This window comes from Cheilinus undulatus, linkage group 19 (genome assembly GCF_018320785.1).
Source record: "Cheilinus undulatus linkage group 19, ASM1832078v1, whole genome shotgun sequence".
Classification (NCBI taxonomy): Eukaryota; Metazoa; Chordata; class Actinopteri; order Labriformes; family Labridae; genus Cheilinus; species Cheilinus undulatus.
In genome coordinates this window covers 28,318,362-28,339,851 of record NC_054883.1, presented here as the reverse complement: position 1 = coordinate 28,339,851, position 21,490 = coordinate 28,318,362, and the positions used below count along the sequence as shown (strand labels likewise).

The 21,490-nt window shown below is 37.6% G+C and overlaps 1 protein-coding gene across 1 annotated transcript in view; it reads right to left on the bottom strand.

The window, feature by feature from the left end:
* col11a1a (collagen, type XI, alpha 1a) overlaps nt 1-21,490 on the bottom strand; it is a 137,767-nt gene that overhangs the window by 73,895 nt on the left and 42,382 nt on the right. The window contains exons 10-26 of the mRNA XM_041813670.1: nt 20,917-20,958; nt 20,731-20,793; nt 18,188-18,262; nt 18,010-18,093; nt 15,959-16,015; nt 14,798-14,851; nt 14,634-14,687; nt 12,435-12,488; nt 11,837-11,890; nt 9,866-9,919; nt 9,070-9,114; nt 8,836-8,889; nt 8,699-8,743; nt 6,095-6,148; nt 5,232-5,276; nt 3,174-3,227; nt 1,867-1,911 (exon numbers count right to left, since the gene is read on the bottom strand). Of these exons, the coding sequence (XP_041669604.1) occupies nt 1,867-1,911; nt 3,174-3,227; nt 5,232-5,276; nt 6,095-6,148; nt 8,699-8,743; nt 8,836-8,889; nt 9,070-9,114; nt 9,866-9,919; nt 11,837-11,890; nt 12,435-12,488; nt 14,634-14,687; nt 14,798-14,851; nt 15,959-16,015; nt 18,010-18,093; nt 18,188-18,262; nt 20,731-20,793; nt 20,917-20,958 (933 nt within the window). The remainder of the gene's footprint in view (nt 1-1,866; nt 1,912-3,173; nt 3,228-5,231; nt 5,277-6,094; nt 6,149-8,698; nt 8,744-8,835; nt 8,890-9,069; nt 9,115-9,865; nt 9,920-11,836; nt 11,891-12,434; nt 12,489-14,633; nt 14,688-14,797; nt 14,852-15,958; nt 16,016-18,009; nt 18,094-18,187; nt 18,263-20,730; nt 20,794-20,916; nt 20,959-21,490) is intronic.

Below are 21,490 nucleotides of genomic sequence, written 5' to 3'. Positions count from 1 at the left end.
TCTTATAAATCAAATACATTTACTTTAGAAAAGTGGTAAAGTCCCACTTTAACACAGGCAATAAGCTGGAGGAAAAAAAAACATTACAGATATATTTGGAGACTGCAGTTAAATGCATCCATTTTCTGTGTGAACTGTAGCATTTTTCTTTTATTTAAGTCAATAAGTCTTTTCTCCTTTACATGCTGAAAATCCATCTTTACTCAGTGGCCTTATAGCTACTTTTAACTGGGCCCTCCTACTGGTATTGTTTTAAATTGCCCAGGATATGTTTCATTCTTTAACAATATATCTGATTAAAATTAACTCTTTGTACTTATATCCTGTTAATAACATACTTTATGTGCATTTAGTACTTTTTTATTGTCTGTGTCGATGGTATCGGTCTTTAACTCTTGTTTTGTTTACATTTTGGAAGTCTGCCTTGACTTTGCAGCTCTTTGGTACACATGTATTGGTTTTTAAATGTGCTTTAAAAATGAATTTGACTTGACATTGCTGCAGAAATTGTTTCTTGTGCAAGGAATGGTACTTTTGCTTTAGATGGAACAAGGACTGCATATTCAATCTAAACACAATGAGCTTTCAAAATAAACACAGTTCAGAATCTAGTGCTATAAATAGGATAGAGAAAAGATGAATCGAAAAAAGTTATTTCATACAAACACGCAATATTTTCTGATTCAGCAGTGCACATTTCACATGCTCTTGCACCGTTGGCTAAGCTACCTAGTTGGCTTAAAATTTGTTGCCGTTTTATTGGTAAGAAATGCTTGAACTTTTTCAAATTCATGAAAAACATGTTGCACAAAGTTATAATGGAGTTTATAATATTAAGATAAAGATATCAAGACAAATTTAAATTTAAATTCAAAAATACCTCTATCATGACTGCAGGGTTCAAATGTGATTTGCCCACCCCAAGCCTATGGAAACTCATTGCATTTATTAGGGTAACAAAATGTATTTGTCCAGTGTTATAAATCCCAAAAATAAAAGCTATTACCCTGTCACTTCTTGGAAAAACTTAGATGAAACTATAAAAACAGATTTAACCTCGGCTCATAAACATATAAAATTTCAAAAACCTAGCACTTTGCACAGTTCAAAAAATAAACAGTTGGTCAGGTCTAGGTTCAGCAACATTATGTGCCCAAAGAATGAGGTCAGCGGACTACCTGAATATACTGAATGACCAGGTTATTCCATCAATGGATTTTTTTCTTCCCTAATGGCATGGGCATATTCCAAGATGACAAGGCCAGGATTCATCGGGACTCAAATTGTGAAAGAGTGGTTCAGGGAGCATGAGACATCATTTTCACACATGGATTGGCCACCACAGAGTCCAGACCTTAACCCCATTGAGAATCTTTGGGATGTGCTGGAGAAGGCTTTGCACAGTGGTCAGACTCTCCCATCATCAATACAAGATCTTGGTGAACAATTAATGCAACACTGGATGGAAATAAATCTTGTGACATTGCAGAAGCTTATGGAAACAATGCCACAGGGAATGCGTGCTGTAATCAAAGCTAAAGGTGGTCCAACGAAATATTAGAGTGTGTGACCTTTTTTTTGGTGGCGACTTTATTTTTGGCCAAGCAGTGTATATGTCACAATTTCATTATTATTGTCAATTATTGGATTTAAAAACTTTTAGGCAAATACAAAGATTCTATATATTCCCGAATATCACATGAAATAATGACAGTGAGTTAAAACAGAAATGAAGGCACACCTTTAATATTAGAGACTTATATTCAAACTGTAAAGATCTTTAAAACCCTTCACTGAGACAATTCAAAGACCTCCACATGTAAACATACAAACTTGTACACGACAGTCTTTTTCATATCAACCTACCTGAGCTCCTTTCTCTCCAGGTGGTCCCTCCTTACCAGGATGGCCCTGCAGGTAAACAGATCACAGTGATTGTAAAGATTAAAGCATTTGCTTGTTTTAAATTAACCACTGTTCATTTCTGTAGAAGATGCAAAGATTAATGAAATACGTGTGAAATTGACTTGGTTGCTGGATGAAATCTACAGAGATGAGTGTATGTGTTCCCACAGCACTGCGGGGTAGTGTAACAAATGGGTGAAGGGATGACCTGACCGTTGGAAGAAAAGCTTGTTTACAGACTTACTAATGCGCTTTTTGTTTAAACTCACATTAAGCAACATGTTTGTGCTGTTTCAAACCAAAGCTGAGCAGTGGTGCATTCAAAAGCTGCAGCTTTTTGTCTGACACAAACCAACAACAACAAAGGATTTCACACATAGATTTAGTGAAAATAGTGTGGGAGCTCTGTGAGATTCTGGTCTGGATTTAAAAAATATATACAAAACATCAAAAGGGAAACTAATGCACACCAAAGAGACATGGATGAAATCTGTCAGAAGTGGTCTGAAATGGATTAATAGCTGCTTCTGCTGCAGCCACTGCCGGTGTCAGAGTCAGGGCAGGTAGACATGTCCACACATACACTCTCAACCTTGAGCAGCTAACACCTGGCCCCTCCACTGTGAGGTGTGAGGCTGTAAATCAGCCAGCTTGGAGGCCTGAGGATGATTAAAAGCTGCCTGCTTGTTGAACTTACACTCCTCACCCAGTGAGGGCAGAGAAAAGGGAATGACATTTGTGACTTAAGGTCCACATTTAAAAAAAAACAACAACAACAAACAAAAGGCACTTTATAATATAGTTAGCTGGTGAGAAAAGCCTTGACATTATTTGGAGAATACCAATGGCTTACCTCTGAGAGACTCCCAGTTAAAAGTTTATTCTTTAACATTTGTGAAATCTTTTTTGAAACATAGTAAATCAATACTATTTTTTAATGAACATGGATATTTCGTTGTCATGGCCTTTAGCAATATGAGCCCTTCATCTATGAGAAAAGTTTAGTATTCTGCATTTTGAAACTGCAGCTTTTATAAAATACTTCATACCCAAATGCTGTCAAACAGCTTCATAAGGGTCATAGCTCACTATATTTGACAGATGAGATCTAAAAGACATACTCTGTGTTAAAAATTAACCCTTGAATCACCTTTACATAAAATGACCTTTTAACTCCCAATACTGTTATATTTTAAAGAGTGTAGGAACCTAAACATTTAGGTGTGGATGTTGTAAGAGTAACTTGGTGGGTAGACAATGAAACTCACAGGAGGTCCGTCTGCTCCAGGTAATCCAGGCAACCCCGACCTGCCAGAAGGTCCCTGTTGGTGGAAAAGAAACAAGACAAACAAGGTCAGAGATTAGAGAACATAAAAATGTTTCAGAAGCCTCTGATAGAAGCTACAGTGCACAATTCATTCAGAATACACAGGAGCCACAACACTGAATATAAGATATTTTATTACCTAACTTCTTTGTATGGACACTGGCCTTGCCCTGGTTAATCATTGTTCAATATTTGATCTCAGAGGGCATGTTTAGTTTGAGCAAAAACACAGAATTTCACTGACGAAAATCAAGAAATACAAGAAAAAGGCTCTTACAATCAACTTAGGTGCCTGTTACCTAAATTTTCTTTACTCTCACAGTCTGTAACAGTCCATGCAGTTTGACGCTGCATTGTGTTCAATCCTGACTGTAACGGTTCTCTAATCATCTCCCTCTATAAATTGCTGTCTGTCCATCTGCCTCATATCAGACCACTCATTAATGCTGGCTCGTTAAGCAACCAAAGGGAACTACAGTATTTATGGGGGGAATTATTAAGCTGTTACTTGAATGTAACATCATTTAGACAACAGGACTTCATAAAATCTCTAGTCCATCCGAATCGAGTTTGAAGCCCTCGAGAGGTGAGCAGGTCCTCGAGTTGTGACTTCAGCTGTGTGTCTCACGCGCAGACACTCCTCTCCTCTTTCCACAACTCTGGTGTGGTGAGGTAAAATAACTCGAAGCACGGATGAGTTTTCCTGAAGGTTCAACATTATGTCGCCCTGTACTGCCCCATGTTGAGCTATGTGATGTTTGCCGGTGTTTCGTGCAGCTGCTTTGAAATGCTTTGTATTGTTTAGGAGGGGGCGGGGTGAGTGTTTGTGAAGTGAGGCACAAGTTGTGCCATGCTTCAGTGATCCCCTGGAACATATTCCCCAGATATACATTTCTCTTTTCAAAAAAAAACCCCACAGCATTCCAGTCAAATTCATTCAGTTTCTGCGTTAAACAGTAGATTCTGTTTAAATTGGCCAATTCCGCGATTCCACCCACGATTACGTCAACGCGGAAATCATAGGGCCCTAACTAAGGTCTTCTGGTAAGAAAAATATATGCAAGCCTTCTTTCTTAGGGTTTTATCAAAGATATTAAAATCAATGTTGATTTTTGCCTGAAAAATGTCTTCATCTTTATGTGTAGGTTTTTTACTTATGTGGGGGGGCAGACCTACATTTTTTGAAGTGATCAAGGACTCCTTCCTGGATTTCTTTTTTTAGTTCTACAAGCAGCAGGATAGCTTAATCATGAAGATCAGCTGCATTTAGTAAAATATTAATGTTTCAAGTAAGTAATGTACCATGTTTTACAAAAGAGAAATAGATAACTAACCTTCTTTGGTATCATAATCCGACTTATCATTTAGCCAAGGTTCATTTGAAAGTATATTCCTGAATCTTAAATCTTTAAATCAAAGAGAAACAGAGGTGATGAAAGCTAAATGTTAAATAAGACTACTGATACAAGGAATGCAAGGTACGCATGTACGTGGGTGGCCTGGATTCCAGTCCAGTCTACAGCTCCTTTCCTGCATGTCTCTCCCCAACTCCTTAATCCCTGTTTCCAATTCTATCCACTGTACTCTGTCAATAAAGTCATCAAAAGCCCCAAAATAACTAAATAAATAACCATTAAAAAAATCCATAAAATAAAATACAAAGGCTGAAATATATTTTCTCACAAAAAGAAGAGCAGGCTGTGCAGGACTTTCCAAAATATTTGGCAAAATATTTAGCAAAGAAACACACTGTAGTTACTGAGTGAAAGTGCTTGTATATATTTTGAACCAAAACCTCTTAATTTGGTTTCTCATTTCAAGCTATCTCGTCATAATTTTTTTTCACTACTTGTTAGCAAGTTTAAATTTTATTTAGTAATCAATAAGGATTTCTTACATTAAAACCACAAGTGTTTGTAATGCACATAACCCTCCTGATTATTCTCCATTTTTTAAACGACATGTTTCAGAAGTAAATATACAAGATATGGTTCCTTACTTTTTCACCAGGTGGTCCAATAGGGCCTTGAGGACCAGGAAGACCCTAAGAGACAGGGACACACAGAAAGAAATAAGTCTGTTGCTATGGCAACAGCAAGCCACTCAAACACACACACAGAAATAAACACACCAAGAAGCTGAATAAACTGAAGATTTTGTTGGAGCTGTAAATAGTTGAGTTGGTGAAGGAATGTTAAGCTTGTGTCACTGTGTGTGTTTGCATGGTTGTGTGTTAGCATTTACCATGTTTGTGATACTGCAAGCATACAGTTATATGTTTATTTTAGGTGGCTACCTGGTGTGTGCCAGTGTGCCTGTTTGATTTTTGCCTGTGTGTTTGTATGTGTGCATGCATGTGTGTGTCGCAGGGGTAATTTGAGGCACTGAAGCGTGCTCCGACAGGTGTGGCAGCTCTGCAGGAATTCCACCTACAAGAATAAGATGCTTTCAAATGGATCAGCCCTGAAACATTCCCCTTCCCAAGATCAACCCCAGGAAAATATCTGAGCAAAATGTGTAAACTTTTGATGTCTCCAGTGAGAGGCGGGATGGATGTAGGAAAGGCGGGCAGAAAAGAGGAGTAAATTTGAATTAATCTAAATGAAGAGAATACTTCCTACCAGCGGCTTAGCTTCTGATTCAATGCCTACAATTTAAATTACAGCAACATTTTCTGCAACAACTGTTGTAATCATCTGTTATTTCAACCTTTAAAAGTACTCAGACCTTACTATCCACAAATTCAAAGTAGACCTCTTCTCTACAGAGTTTATTAAGCATCGAACAAGCATCCCTGCATCTACTCTTCAGACTGTCTTTGTTTTGTCTGCTGTGTCCCAGGCTTATGATTGATCTGCTCACCTGTGTCCCGGGGATTCCCTGCTGCCCAGGTGGGCCTGGTTCACCTTGTGGTCCCTGAAAAAAAAAAAAAAAAAAGGAAAGGGATGAAGACTGTCAACACAAGACTCAAAGCACTAGTCTCAAGGTAATTCTCTTTCCCAACATTGACACACACCTCAGTGTCACTGTCAACAGTCAGGTGGCATTCATCACAAATGCCTTGTTGCCTTAAATACTATAAGGTGGCAGAGAATAAATCAGATAGGTTTGCATAACTAGAGGAAAATAAAAGCACTGATCTATGAAAGGAAATGTAGAACAATATATTTTAAAAAAGCCTTAGCATTGTCTTGAGAACTGTGATTTGGAGTATTAAACCCTTTCACTCAATTTTGTTTGACCTAATAAATTCATACTGAAGACATTTTGACTCATTGATCACTGCAATGTTTTTTCCTAGTTGCATCTTAACGTCTTTTAGCTTTTCTATGTATGTAAGATTGCCATGGTCTTGAAAGGGTATCGAGAGGTACTGTTTCATTTCTACAAAATCATATAAAAGTGTAAACAACTTGTATTGTGCAACCTTAAAATTAAGGTGCATTCCTGTGTGGGACAAAGCCTGCATTCATTCTTAAGCAGTCTAATCAATATCAGCATCATCCAGCTGATAGAGGCTGTTTGTTTGGGTGGGTTGTGGCAGTATTGTGCTTCACTGGCTGGACTGGGAAGCGACTGGGTCCCTTGAGGGTGGTGGAAATGACTGTCAACAAAGGGGTATGTGTTGGTTTGTGTGGCTGGTCTGTGGGGCATGGAAGCTTGGTTGGGCTGGAAAGGTTCATTTGAAATGGACACATATTCTTTGAGCTTATTTCAAATAACTTTTTATAAGCCCAGTTATTTATCTGAATATCTAGTTTTTTTTTTTTTACTTTTTAACATTGTATAAGGCTGTGCAATTGGTTTTTGAACAGTCTAGTTATAGTTAAATCATTAAGTGCGAGCAAATTATGGAGGCATTTTCCTTCGTCACAGACACCATCGTAAGTATCAGTTCAAAGTCAGAATATTCCATTTTTTTGTGATTTTGGTTACTCAGATGAAGACACGATCAGGTCTGTTATAAAAGATGGTTTGATAAAAGTTACATAAGGAATGGCACAAGCGGAAGTTTGTCAATACTGTGACACAGTATGATGATTCAATGATTCTGACAGGTTGAAAATATAAAAAAAGCTATGCTTTGTTGGCTTTCTGACTTGTCAGCTGCCCCATCCATCAGAGATCCTCCCTCATAGCAACTGTTGCTGCTCTGCTTCCTTTTAGAGAAATTTTCAGAACATTGCAGCCAAACTGTGGCCTAAGTTTTGTTCAGTATGATTAAATAAATACTCAGGGTGTGTGCTACCATGACCCACCAGATCACATTCATCTGTGAACTCTCCCATATAAAGTGTTTGGGAAGGGCAGTCATTTTCAAAAAAGAAAAAATCTCAGCATGTGATTGGACAAACATTCTGTCTGTCACATTCATTGTGGGACAATCAGAGCAATAAAACAAGATGATGTAGTAGAAATACACTGCTCCAGTAAGTAACATGAGCTTGACAGACAGACGCTGTCATAGTTTGTGAATGGGTGGCGCTATTTGCCAGATAAAACTCACAGGAAGGCCATAGGGAGAAGTGAACACATCTTCTACACCAAGAAAGGCTTTAGGTGTGGTTCCCCTTAAATGGCACTGATCTGTCCTGTCTGTTCTCCGACCTGACACAATCGTTTCAGTTCGGAGCTTTGCAAGACAGCTTAGCCTGATGACAGACATGGAATCTGGCCAATCCATCTGCGATGCAAGGTTAAGTGTCTGCATAAACGACTCAAGAAACCCCATTGTAATTAAGGATTAGGGCATTAATGGTTCAGGGCATATCTAATAAAACAATAAAATCACAAAAAAGCCGAGTGGTTTCGACCAGACAGGGTCTTCATCAGGGCATGAACAAGATACAGACACAGGTGAGGTTCATTTGAGAGAATCATGTGATCTGAAGGCTGCATCAACACCAGCTTGAAGGTACCATACTAAAGAGATTCTCAGAATGAATATATAACCCCTAATAATTTGTGGGAATAAAGCTAATGACAATACCAGTGAAGAGTTATAGAAGAGAGTGACAAAAACAAAATATGCTGTATATGTAAGATGTCTACAAATGCAAAATATAATATAAAATACCTAAATATGCTTGAAGGCCAGAGAAAACTTTTTTAATACTGATCATATGTAATTTTTTGTTCATGTTAAGTAGCTAAAATGTTCCTTAATGAGAAGCTTACTGAAATTATATTGCTAGTAATGACAGCAATCCGAATTAACCTTATCTGTTGATGTCCACTATCTTTAATTCTTATTTGATCCTAAGCTGCCTTTTAACGGTCAACTCTCAGGTCTTCTGAGGCCTGAAATTGACCTTTGAACTCTCAGCTGTGTGTCATAAAGAGGTTTTAACAGCTCCACCTGGACGGTGAAAAGTCACAAAAACATTAATGAACAGCTCAGACACTTCAGACTGTCTGAACAGTGACAGAGCAATAGTTTATGGGGAAAAAAAAAAGAGTTCGTACCATGTTTCCTTTTGGACCTGGAGGCCCATCGACTCCAGCGACACCCTATGAGGGACAAATCAGAAAACAGCCATTTACACTTCTCAGTGACAAGAGTGAGCATCAGAAGAAAGCATGGGTAAGGTGATGGTACCTACAGGAGATCCAGGGGGTCCTGGAGGACCACGAGGGCCAAGTAAACCTCTGGGACCCTAAAAACAACAAGATGGAACAACTTGATCCTAAATACTGTACAGCAGTTGTCCTCTGGTGGGCGTTCATATCAAAGACAGACTTGAAAATGAGTGCACAGACAAACTTGTTGAAGCATGTTGGAATTAAATAAGTCTGGAAAAGCCTGAAGAAACAAAACACATGGTAAGGAAACTTACACTCTCTCCAGCCAATCCTCTGGGCCCGATCTCGCCATCCTCGCCCTTTGAGGAGAAAAGACAAGGTAGATTTTTCAAACTTAATTTTATTGTAATATAGATAAAAATGTATGGCACTGATGCCTCATTGAGGGAAATTTAGTTGTTACAGCAGCTCCAAGTCAGGGACAGAAGAAAACAGTTAATTAGACAAAAGACAAACTACTGACTAGAACAGAAAAGAACAAGAACAAAAACAATTCCAATTTTACATAAATAAACTATGTTCTCCCTTTTTAGATTGGTTCTTGAAAAAGTAAATGCACAATGTTATTATCAACACAGTGTGCAGCATAGTGATGGGGAAGAGAGGCAAAAAGGAGAGAAACTGTCAGAGACAAAATTATACGGTACAGATGAGAAGTTATATGGAATATAATGGAGTTGTAACAGAGGCATGAATATGCAGGAGGCTATAAAATTATGCCAAAGTAAATGTGTAAAAAAAAAAAAAAGGACAGGTTTAGGGCAAAATAAATCACACCATCTTGGACTAAAACATTAAATTCTCTCTGACTTTAATCAGAAACTTTGAAATGAAAGGGCGTTTAATGTCAACTTAACCAAACACTGTTGAGCAGATGAAGATTAAGGTTCTGCAGGGTGTAGTTTCAGGTGGAGTAAAGGTTAAACATAAAGTCCACACCCTCCACTCTAACCCAGCTGCTGCAGCCTAAGGGTTCGGCTGGTCATTCACTGCTAAATGTTCACTTCTCCTGGTTCCAGTTTTCTTACAACTTAATAAGGACATACTCACTCTCTGTCCGTCCTCTCCAGGGGCTCCTGGGGGTCCCATTGGCCCTGGCTCCCCCTAAAACAAAGAGAGGAGATGGTTTGATTCATGTTTGATTATCTCTCCTCTGCTCTAGAATACATTTTGTAGTCAAAATGTGTGACATCGCTTTGAATTTAATGCTGACTTTCCTGAAGAAAAACAAACAAAAAAAAACTTTGTAAAAACATTTTCAACATACAGCTCTGTGTACATGCACCTTTTTTTGTTCATCTTAACCCCTTTGTCCCTTTGTTCTAATTTCAGATGTTGAGTAAAAGCTGAAAAGCCCACTAAACTGCTATGTAAATTTTTCTGCTACTTTTTTGATAATGTCACTGTGAAATTTTGACTTTATTCATTCCCTTAAACTGATTCCCTCTCTACTTATTTATTTATTTATTTATCTAGACAATCTTTCAGTTATAGTAGAACTAGCATACAGCTACAGATACATGTTTCTATAAGAGATCATTTTCTACCATGAGACTCAGAACCATAAAGACTTTATTCTTTGCAATGGAAAATTTTGCCGTTGCAACTTCTCCTGAATATAGACATACACAAAAAAATGTATCAGTGTTAATGCATAAGAAAAACAGGGTGAGACATGCAAAGACAAATGCAAAATGGGCATGTGTTTGCAGTAAGGAGGGCACAATATAGAAATAATATGAATAAAGTAAGAAAGATAGCAATAAGTGCATATAAGAAATATAAAGGTTTAATGATCAAAAGATTAATATGAAGATAAACAGATGTGTTGGTCCAAACTAAGCCGATGAGACATGTGCATTAACAAAGATTTGTATTATTATTTGTATATATATTTGCAATGATTCTATGCAGAAATTCTCACAACTTTTGTTACATTATTTTATAAACTGACAACGTGTCCATACCACATACAGGTGATGTTAGTAGCAAGATGGCTTATCTTAAAAGATATGTATTTTAACAACCAGGAAACATAATTCTTATAACAGAGAAAATGCTTTATAATTTTTTAAAAATATAGAAAGCATAATTTCTTGTCATCAGTCTAAAGTAGTTTACATGATGTATACACATGTTCTGCATTTGAATACAAGTTCCTTCTTTATTTTCTCCTGATTGGCTTTTTTAAATCTGTGTTGTTTGCACCTGATACAGCTTCTTTGAAGAGCTTTAAGTAAATTAGCAGTTTTTTATGCATGATTTACATCCTTAGAGATTGTCTAAGTGGGTCATGTACCACCAGCTGTCTCTGATCTTTCCAGCCTGGTCATGTTCAAATTGTTCATCTGTTCAGTTTCCCCTGTTTCAAACATGCAAACATATGAGGGTCCAAGTGCTATTCTAGTCAAAATTTATCACAGTGCATCTAATGGCAAGAATTCACATGCAGCAATGCCATTTCTTTATCTTCAGCAAATTTTATCTGGCACCAGCAGTCTGCGTTGAACTATAGCTTCTTTGTCAACTGGGAGTCGTTCTCCAGGGCAAGAATGTATAAAAAGGCAACCATTTTATTTTCATTTTAGTGGTAAAACAGGTACAACTTTTGATTAATCTCCCCTTTTCTTTTGCACTTATACCTTCATCACACAGAAAAAGAACACATGAATGATGTAATCCTAAATCCCAAACCCCATCTGTGTCTGCAGACGAATATTTTTCATTATATTTTGCCATCTAGGGATTAGAAACTCTTCAGTTAACCTAGCTAATGCTAACAAGACAAATCCCCAGTAACTCAGCGGATTTTCTATTAATGCCACTTTTGTGACTTCTCACACGCAGAAACTTCATTCTGACGCCAAGTTTGGAAACATATACAAGAAATACTTCTTAGGGAAAACAAAACTTTGTTCTTTGTTAATTTTTTTGACTTGAAAATGGACATTTCATCACCTCAGTGTGACAATAAAAGAGCTGATTTCAAACATCAAAAAACCATATAAAATGTTGACTCACTCTGTGTCCCTTCTCACCAGGCAGACCAGGAAGTCCATCAAAGCCTCTGTCACCCTGTTCACAAACACATGAACCACATAAGCCTCAAAACTTTTAACTGATTTAACTGTCAAAGTGTATTTTAGTTAAATGTATTTCAGTGTTAGTTATTTGACTGTGCTAAGCATCAGTGTTAGTCCAACTCTGTGAGTCAGTTGACATTAACTCTGCCCACCTGCAGTCTGCAGTAAAAGGTGGTGTATTAATTTTCAGATGTGTGACTTTGCCATCAGTGGCAATTAAAAAGTGTGAAAAGTGCTTTGCATGGTGTCATAATCAAAATTGCAAATACTTCAACTTCACACCCACAGTAAAAGGGAATAGTTCAATTTTGTGTTAAAAGTACACTGAAATGTGAAAAAACAACCCTGTGAGTGTTAAAAATAAACTCTTAATATTAAATATTAACACTTTCCAAAGTGTAAATTTAACTCAAAACCAGTGAGAATTAAATACACTCTAAAAAGGTGGATTTTGAACACTATGGGAGCTGAATTACCACTGATGACTTTTCTGTGTAATGAGCATGTATCTATATGAACAAGATGGGATACGGTACCTTGGAGCCAGGCTCTCCTGGCATTCCACGGGCTCCATCAGCTCCGGCACGACCCTGAGGGACAGCAGCAGAGATATTAGATATATGAATAAAGACTTACAAAGGAAAATATATAAGCTATCTAATTGTCACTTGGTGTAACAGTATTTATGAGTAAAAGAAATGTACATATTGTTTACATTCCTATTGAGCTCTTTAGTTTCTTTACTTGCAAAGCTTTGTGGTTATTACCCTACATGCCCTTAATGTGAGTGTTGAACATTCTCTGTTGAATCAACTTGATTTATTGCTTTTATATGGGTTCCTCATATTGCCAAATGATCTTTTAATAGTACAATTTAACTCTACAACATGACAGTGCTTGTTTCTTTTTTCTTCAGATACCCTTTTATTTATTTGGTTGACTTTTGTTTCTCCTTTTATCTTGTACCAACACAATTGAATGTCAAATGGATAGAAAAGTGAACTTTGATTAAGTTAAAAGCAATGTTTGTCACTCTCTGAATTGAATGGTTCAAATCTTTCTGCCTATAAAAATCAAACGTCAACGCTCAATGCAGCCATCACTGAACTGTTTTAAAGACATTACAACCTAGGAGGACTTTTTTGAATCTAAATGAAAATAAGACTGGAATTGTTATTTTTTTGACAGCCTAACCTGGCTGACTTTGCAGCTTCTCTTGGCCTCTGGCTTCCTACAAATGCACACCCGTCAAAAAAGTTGGTGTGATTTTTGACAGTTAATGTAAACTCAACAAGCAGATCACCTCAGTAGTTTGAACCCATGTTTTCCAGGGCAGACTCCTTGCTAAAGTAAAACACTGTCTGTGTAGCAGTGACTTTTAGAGAGTAACTCAAAAATCTCAAAATGAATTTTCAGAGGAAAAAAGTCAACATTTTTGAGAGAAAAAAATATATTTTTTGAAGTTATACAGTTGTATATTTATAGGAAACAAACTTCAGTTTCCAAGTTTAAAAAGTTTTACATTTTGACATGATAAACTCCTAAATCTCTAGTTTTCAAAGTAATACTTTTACAACATTGTAAAGTCAAAAATGCATGAGAAACCAAACTGAAAACTCTGGACGGACAATCCCAGTTTACAGAAATGTCTCTTCTAAGTCCAGATGATGATGAGATGAGGATTCTGGGCTAAAAACCCAAGTACTTTCTTATTGCTTAGTCCCAGTAAGAAGCATTTTCTTAGGCTCTCTCTCACTAACTCCTGAGTTGGAGAGAGCTAAGTTTATATGGTCTGATTTTCTTTAATGCAATCAGCTTTTTTTGACTTTATGATCTCAAAAATTCCAAGCTTCAGCCCACATAAACTTTTAAAGTAGAATTCTTTTTTCTTGTAAATTTACCTCCTTTAATACTTGAAAATTGTTAGTAATTTCTCAAAAATTAACAGATCCTCTTTTTTATAGCGGCCCTTTTATGCCGTTGTAATATTGGATCGTTTATACATCCCTCTTTTGGAGAGAACCTATTACATAAGTAGGCCTATTATGTTGGGATTTTGTCAATGAAAACAATTAAGTGCTTTTCTTAAATACAAGTAATAGGGTCCCTAAGGAAAAAGGTCTGGAACCACTTTACAACCTCTGTACAACATTTCAACTGTCTTCTAATTAAAGAGCTGTGGTAAATACAAAACAATATAAAAAATGATAATTATCACAAAACATAATATACATTCTTATTCTCAGTAAGACTGATCTTAGAGATTTGAAGTGACAGAGAAATAAATGACCAAAAAGTGTAGTCTTTCACATTTTCAGCACTCACATAATCGATTCTTGCAGAATTCAAATCTGCTCACGGCTCTCCATGACTCAAGCTTGTATTACTAATTTGCCCTGATTGGTTTATGTTTATTAGTAACCAATTAGGTCAAGACGTTTGGCCCTGCAGAGTGACTGCTTGCTAACACTAATTGCGCCCCACATTTATACCCAGTTTCTCCCAATTTGGCATTTTCAGGCGGATTACAGTGAGCGGTCATTGATCCAGGGATTGGATTCAGCTCGGCCTTTAAGAACATATCAACCAATTGTTTGTTGGAGTGGAAGTAAGCCTCTTGAGTAGAAAGCACGAGTACAAACAACCTCTCAACAACGCACACAGGCATGTGAGCGCACACACAAAACACACACACACAGGGAGCAGGAGGGGGGTGGTTCGCTGGGTTCACTCACCCTCTTGCCAGCTTTGCCCGGCTGTCCTGGAGGCCCCTGAATGCCACGCGGACCCTAAGAACACACAAGAGGGACGCTTAGGGGCTGACAGGCCTGATTGCCTAAAAGGTGAAGCTTCTGTCCCCACTGAGGGAACCTTTAGGTGATATTCATGTCCAACTCACCTGAGGACCGGGGTCCCCACCTTCACCTTTCAATCCAGTATTTCCGGGAAGACCCTGAAGACAGAAAAAACAAACCAGTTTTAATGCCTTCAACCCAAACAGGCAGACATGCAGCTGCAGGAGTTCAGAGGGTAAACAGTAGCACCAAGTAAACAGCAGATGGCGATGTTTAGCTTCATAAAGACATTCTCCCTTTTAGTGTGAAGAAAAATGAATAAAAGACTTCACAGTTTAGACACTTCCTGCAAGTAAAGACAATCAGAGCCTATAAACTCTTACTAGATCACTTTTCTTTGATGATGGGTTCAGGTGGTTTGTTCATGTGGGCTGTGAATGTTGTTTTAAGCATAATAGTTGTTATTATCATGCTTAAAAGGTATGCAAAACCACCATCAATTTTAGCCCAGTTTTAAAGGGAATTTCAGAAAACTAACTTAGTGAAAGTTAAAAAGGAAAATGCTAAATTGCTTTGTAGGTACAGATTAAGCACTTCCACTTTAATTTGTTTGTAGATGAGTAGGATACCGAGCTGGTGATCTGGCAGATACAACTCTAAATGACAGTTTGGGTTCTAAAACACATTACATCTGCAGCATAGAGGATCATGTAACAACAAGCCTCAGAGAAAAGCAGAGGAGAAGGGTGATGGGTGGAGTGAAGTGGGGGGCGAACTACAGAATGAAATTTTCTTGGCAGCTGGCAGGACCAAACAGACCTGCAGAGAGTAAGTGAGCCACCAAACGCCGATGCAACAACATTCAAAATGACTCAAATCATGTCTGCAATGATCAGTTTCCATAATTATGTGCCAGTAATTGTGCAAAACACTATAGATACACAAATGATAAAAATACAAAAAAATGTGAGCTATGTCCAAAGACAAAGCAGAACTAGCTCAAAATTTATTTGATTTCAAGAGTTAAAATCATTAAAATTTCCAAAAAAAGATGAAAAACGTCAAGTAAATGCAATTTATTGAACCATAAGTCATTATACTGATCTTAATGGTTGTCAAGTATGTATTTAAGACTTAAATATACACCAAACCTGCAATATGTTTCAATGTAAACCAGTGTGGCCAAAAAGACAGCACCAAACACTTACAAACAACCAAAAAAAAAAAAAAAAAAAAAAAACAACAAGCAGTAAAAAAACACTTACCACTGGCCCAGATCTTCCTGTCAGACCCATTGGCCCTGGGGGGCCCCTCATGGCCAGCTGCAGGACAGACACACAGACAGGAACGAGATCAAAGACTGTTCACTCAAAATAAAAATAAATAAAATAAATAACAATTGTATGAAAGAAGACTATTGATCATTGAAAGCACTGTATTGTGTTTGCATGAATAAGTTCCTGTCAGTGTTTTTCTCCCATGGCAGGTCTGCGGTCCATCCCAAGAGTCAGAACCAAACATGGAGGAGAAACAATCAGTTTTTATGCTCCTAGACTGCAAAACGTTCTTAGAAAAAGCTGGTGCCTAAGCTGTTTTAAAACAAAATTGAAGACTAACCTCTTTACAGCTGCCTCTTATTAAAGATTTTAATACAAATGTTTTTACCAGTCTTATCGATATAATTGTCCTTTGCTGTCTCATTATAGAAAAGAAAGTAGAAGCACTACTGGGTTTTTGTAGTGTCACATACAGTTGCTCTTAGGAAACTTTGAGTTTGCTCAATTAATCTTTTAAAGAGGCAACAGCTCTAGTCACTGCTGACAATGGCCCTAATGAAGACCTGAGTGAGTTATAATGCGTACGCTATTTGAAAAAACTATTTTGCAATTTAAATAATGGCTTTTTAATTGGACACTAATCTGCAGAGGGCATGGGGTTGTTTTCATCGGAAGCAGTTTGCATTAAGATGAGCTGTCTCATTATATTTTTGCCTTCTCAGTTTGTTTTAACCATTTCCAAATGCCAACTTTTAATGATTATTTCCCCTTTGTCACCTTGTTGAAAAAATGGGCTCTGTGGAAACATTTGCCTGGCCCTGATATCATGTGTCACTTTTTTAAACCTAACACATTGTTGTTCCAATAGCTGGTTTTACTTTAGCTGAGTTTTAAAAGCAGTTTTGCTTGTATTTCTTGTCCAGTCAGATCAAACCTTATTCATAAAGCACATTTCATGTACACAGCAATATATTCTATGCAATTCTACACACTCATTACATGTTTTTATTCCCCTTTTCTTTAAGTTGTCATACAGACAAACTAGACTTGCCTTTGCATGCTCATGTTTAGCACACTGTTTAAATTCTGACACTTTATAAAACCTGGAGAAAAATGAAGTCTGATGACTCCTATTAAATGCATCCAGTGCATAACTGTAGTTGATGTATTAGGAGTTTACCTGACAATTTTTACACTGACATGGCACATTTGCTCACATACTGTTGCTTATCTGGTTTTAAAACAGACATTTCCACAACTAAAAAGCATTGTTCTTACTTGTTTTGTCTTTTGTAAAACTTAGCATAGCTTTTCACTTGATCTGCTGTGCATATTTATCATCTTTCCTGTCTTATCATGTCTTTTTATTGCAAACATCAAAGAAATGCTCTGGTACGTGGATGTGTTGAAATGTGCTGGAGTCACACATTTGATCAGAGCTGACTTAATTTGATACAGACAACAAGTAATCTATAGACAGCTTTTCTTGTTATGTCAAATACTGCTCTTTTGTTAATATCTTTATGCTGCACACAGCATAAAATCTTTCTCACAATGCTTTCTTATTGTATCGCCTTACAGTTCAGCAGCCTCAGAGATTTATTTTCACTCTTAATCTCTTTGTTCACTGTGCTCTGTAATTAATGCGAGAATCGTGCAGAAACCCTGCAGGACTTCTAAACACCATGTTAAGATTTCCTCTAACTGCACACTTTCTCACATATACGCAGAGATGTTTGGTACACCTGTCGGTTCAGCCCACATGCAGGTCAACAGCCCCTGAACTATTTTTAACCGTCTGTCCATCTGTTCAAAGTGGCTTTTTTATGTTGTGGCTCCTTAGCCCACTCGGCATGTCTCTTTTTAGCTTCTTCTTCCCTCCCCTCCCCATCAAAATACTGTCTCCTTCATCCTTTCCCTCCCTACAGCTGTGTGTGCGGGGGCAGGGCAGGAGATGGGGGTCTGTCCACAGCCTTTTGGCCTTTCTGTGGCTTTTTAGAGCCTCTTTTCATCCTTGTTTTTTTTTTTTTTTTACTTACTCTGGCCTGAGAGAGGATGGCCTGAGCCTGGGCTTCCTGGGCTGACACCACCGGACCCTTCTCACCGTCCCCACCGAAACGGAACTACCAAACACACACACAGAAACACACAAGTTAGCCTGGTTACTGAAATACTTAGAACAGACTGTTCTTCTAAGGTGTCACTCTGAGCACTTACTGGCAGCATCAGCATTGTACCAGGAGGACCAGCCAAACCATCGGCACCAGGCAGACCAGGACGACCAGGAGGACCCTGAAATACAGACAAAACATGATTCAGATTTGTAAACTATGACATTTACAAGAAAAGGCAAGGGAGATAGGGAGACAGTGAACAGGGCCTTTCTTTGTTTGTCCCTTGATGACAAGAAAAAAAAATGTTCCTGCAGTTTCCAGGAATACTTTTTCTCTTTCTGGCTGCTATTTTGAATGACCACATAGCTAAGTGATGTGCGTATCGACTTTCTGTCATCCACATGTCACTATTATGACTTCGCTCACTACAGTGGATGGCAGAAGAGCCGCTTTCATATTAGGCTAAAATACATTACAGCTAAGTATTTTTCGATGAGTTTGGGAAAAACACAAGAGAAAACAAAACTTGCTTAATGTAAATGTCAGCGACTGTACAATGAGTTAATTAACCTTGAGAGGACTCACAAACAGAGAAACTTGTGAAGAGTGGACCAAGGCAGTATCTTTAACCCATAAAAGCCTGAAAACACAAATTACAGCCAGAAAATTCTAATTTTTTGGAACTGAAAGGTTTATTTAACTTTCTACTGATATCCAAAAAATCCAAATTTCAATAAAATGACATATATTTTGTGTCTCATTTGATACATTAGGTGTTTTTGGTAAACAATAATCCACTTGAGGGCATTTTATCATTTATCAGATTGCATTCATAATTTTTTTCAGTAATCTATTGATCATATTGATTGGATAGAGGTATCATAAAAGTATGTATCAAATTTGATACAACAGGCTGCAGGAATTTCTCATTCCCAAGTACTCCTTCTGTTTTCAGCATTGCAGCATAATACTTTAGTTTGCTAGCATTAGCCATTTCAGTGATTCTGATGCAAGTGAGCCGTTGCTGTGAATAATGCTGTTTAACACTTCATAAAATGATTTGCAGGTACCTAATACTGATTTTCAAGCTAACAAAACTTTCCATCTACAAAATGTGCACTACACGGATTATTGTGGGGAATCTGTCGACAGCAGAATTTAGTTAGCATTAGCACCCAGTGTGATACGCACCCTTTGACATCTAGGCGGGGGTGGGGCTGAATGAAACAGACTGTGTGACATCACATTCAAAAGGGCTACAGCCATCTCTACCGCTATTCTTCAGGAATACCCAAATCCCATGGCTTTGTTGCATTTCACCTCTCAAAGTTTGCAGGTATTCATCTTAAAATCATAGTTGAGTTGTAAAATTTCATGAAGTAAATTACTGACATCGCTCCCTAAAAAATGTAAAGCTTTTAGTGGCTATGTTGTGAAACTGCTCCAAATGTTCCAGATTTCCAGTTCTTTTGGCTAAATTGTGCCACCACACTGGCTGTTTACAGTGGCAGTAATATCGAAGGAAACACAAACACAGCCCCACACCTTCACACACAGCAGCAGCAGACACACGCAGATGGAGCAGTAAATGCAGTAGGTGTGCTGTTTGTTGGTTTGAATATCTCCTCCTCCTGCAGCACACACAGACTCAGTCTGTGCATCTGTAAGCCACGCTTCTGTCTGCAGTCCAAAACCAACATCCTTTTCCATGAATTCTAGTGTGAACGTGTGAGTGTGTGTGTTGCAAGTGTTTGAGAGAGAGTGTACAGAGCAGTGCATTAAATATGGATGACTCTACTGAGTAAATCCTAGAGCAAGTATCAATTTTCGTCGTCTAGACTTAAAAAGCTGATCAGAATAAAAAAAAAAAAACATTTAAAATTCTCAAACAAAGCACGTATTTTGGGTTTCTGTGTGTTAAAAAAAATTTGTACCCACTGAAAAAATCAATCAATGATCGAGAAACAATTAAGATATCTAACAGTATAATTATGCCATGACCTTACACTAGTTAAGGTTCCCCCAACTTTTTAAGTTGTGCTTATCTAAAGATGTCACACATAAAACTTCTTAAATATCTTGTAAAAAAAACATTTTAAGTTGCAGTTAGTTCGACTTTCTGGCATCACGTGAGGTCTAAACACTGTAGTAACGTTATCAACTTTACTGCCATCTAGTGACGAGCAATGTTTCATGAGTCAGTTTTTGCATCCCTCATCTTCCAATCAAAACAAACCTATTTATGTGATACTTACTGTTATCATTGGTACATTTTGGTTAAAAAATAAACACATTGCTTCGACCCAGGAAATGTTAATAAACATTCCAAATAATCTACAGGTGCATATATGACCATTTTTGGGATTGCATGTGAAACTTCATGGTAAACTAGTAACTTGAGCTCAACAGACAAAAAAAAAGAAATCTTGTAATTTTACACTCAGGTCTGGATTTTTTTTTGTTTACATTTACACCTCAAGTTTTAACGATACATTTTTTAAGACTAGTTTCTAATTTCTGGTCCAGCATACAAAGCATGCATAGTTAAGTAGTCCCCTAGTTAAGGTTTCTAACCTCAGGTTAAATAACCTGAAGACACTGTACAGACATTTTTGACTTTTTTAGGGACATTTTTTTCAAACTCACCCTGTCACCTGGATCTCCAGCAGGGCCTGGGGGTCCTTGAAGACCTGAGGGACCTGGAAGACCCTAAAAAGACAGAGCTAAGTCAACAACCAATAACAGCAAAAAACCTCAACAACTATTGACAGTAACACAAAGCTATTACTCAGGAGAAGGGCCGGGTGTATTCAATTTTATCAGTGTACTCACAGCTGGGCCGGGGGGTCCTGGGGGTCCTTCAATCAGCATGCCCTTTAAAAAAACAAACACATTGTTTCACATTACAAACACAATGCTTGGCAACCTACAGACCATGTGCTGCAGAGTTTGAGGGTTTGACCAGCTCTTCATTCTCAAAAGAAGTAAAAGCATTCATTTCTGAGCTGACTTCAGTTCAGTCTTAGTTTTAGATACTACACAATTCAAAATGAAATCCTAAAAAAAGGAAAATATTTTCAAGACTGAAATGAAACTTTAAGGACAGGTTTGGTTCTTTCTTAATTGAACCCAAGGGCTAGAGATTCTACTGCCTTAATTGTAAAAATGACGTCCAAAATTAAAGTTGCTATAATACGATTTTTCTTGTGGCATATTTGTCTGATTTTTAGAGGGATTGCAGAAGAGAATGACATCTTGATGAAAACACTTAATGGAGTGTTGGAACAAAAGAGAACCCATAAACGTTTTGGAGTACATTCTGATCTGACAAGCAATGCTATAGACAGAGCAGCAACAGCAGTGTCTAAATACAAGAGCTTTCAATATATTTTCCTGCAATGTATCT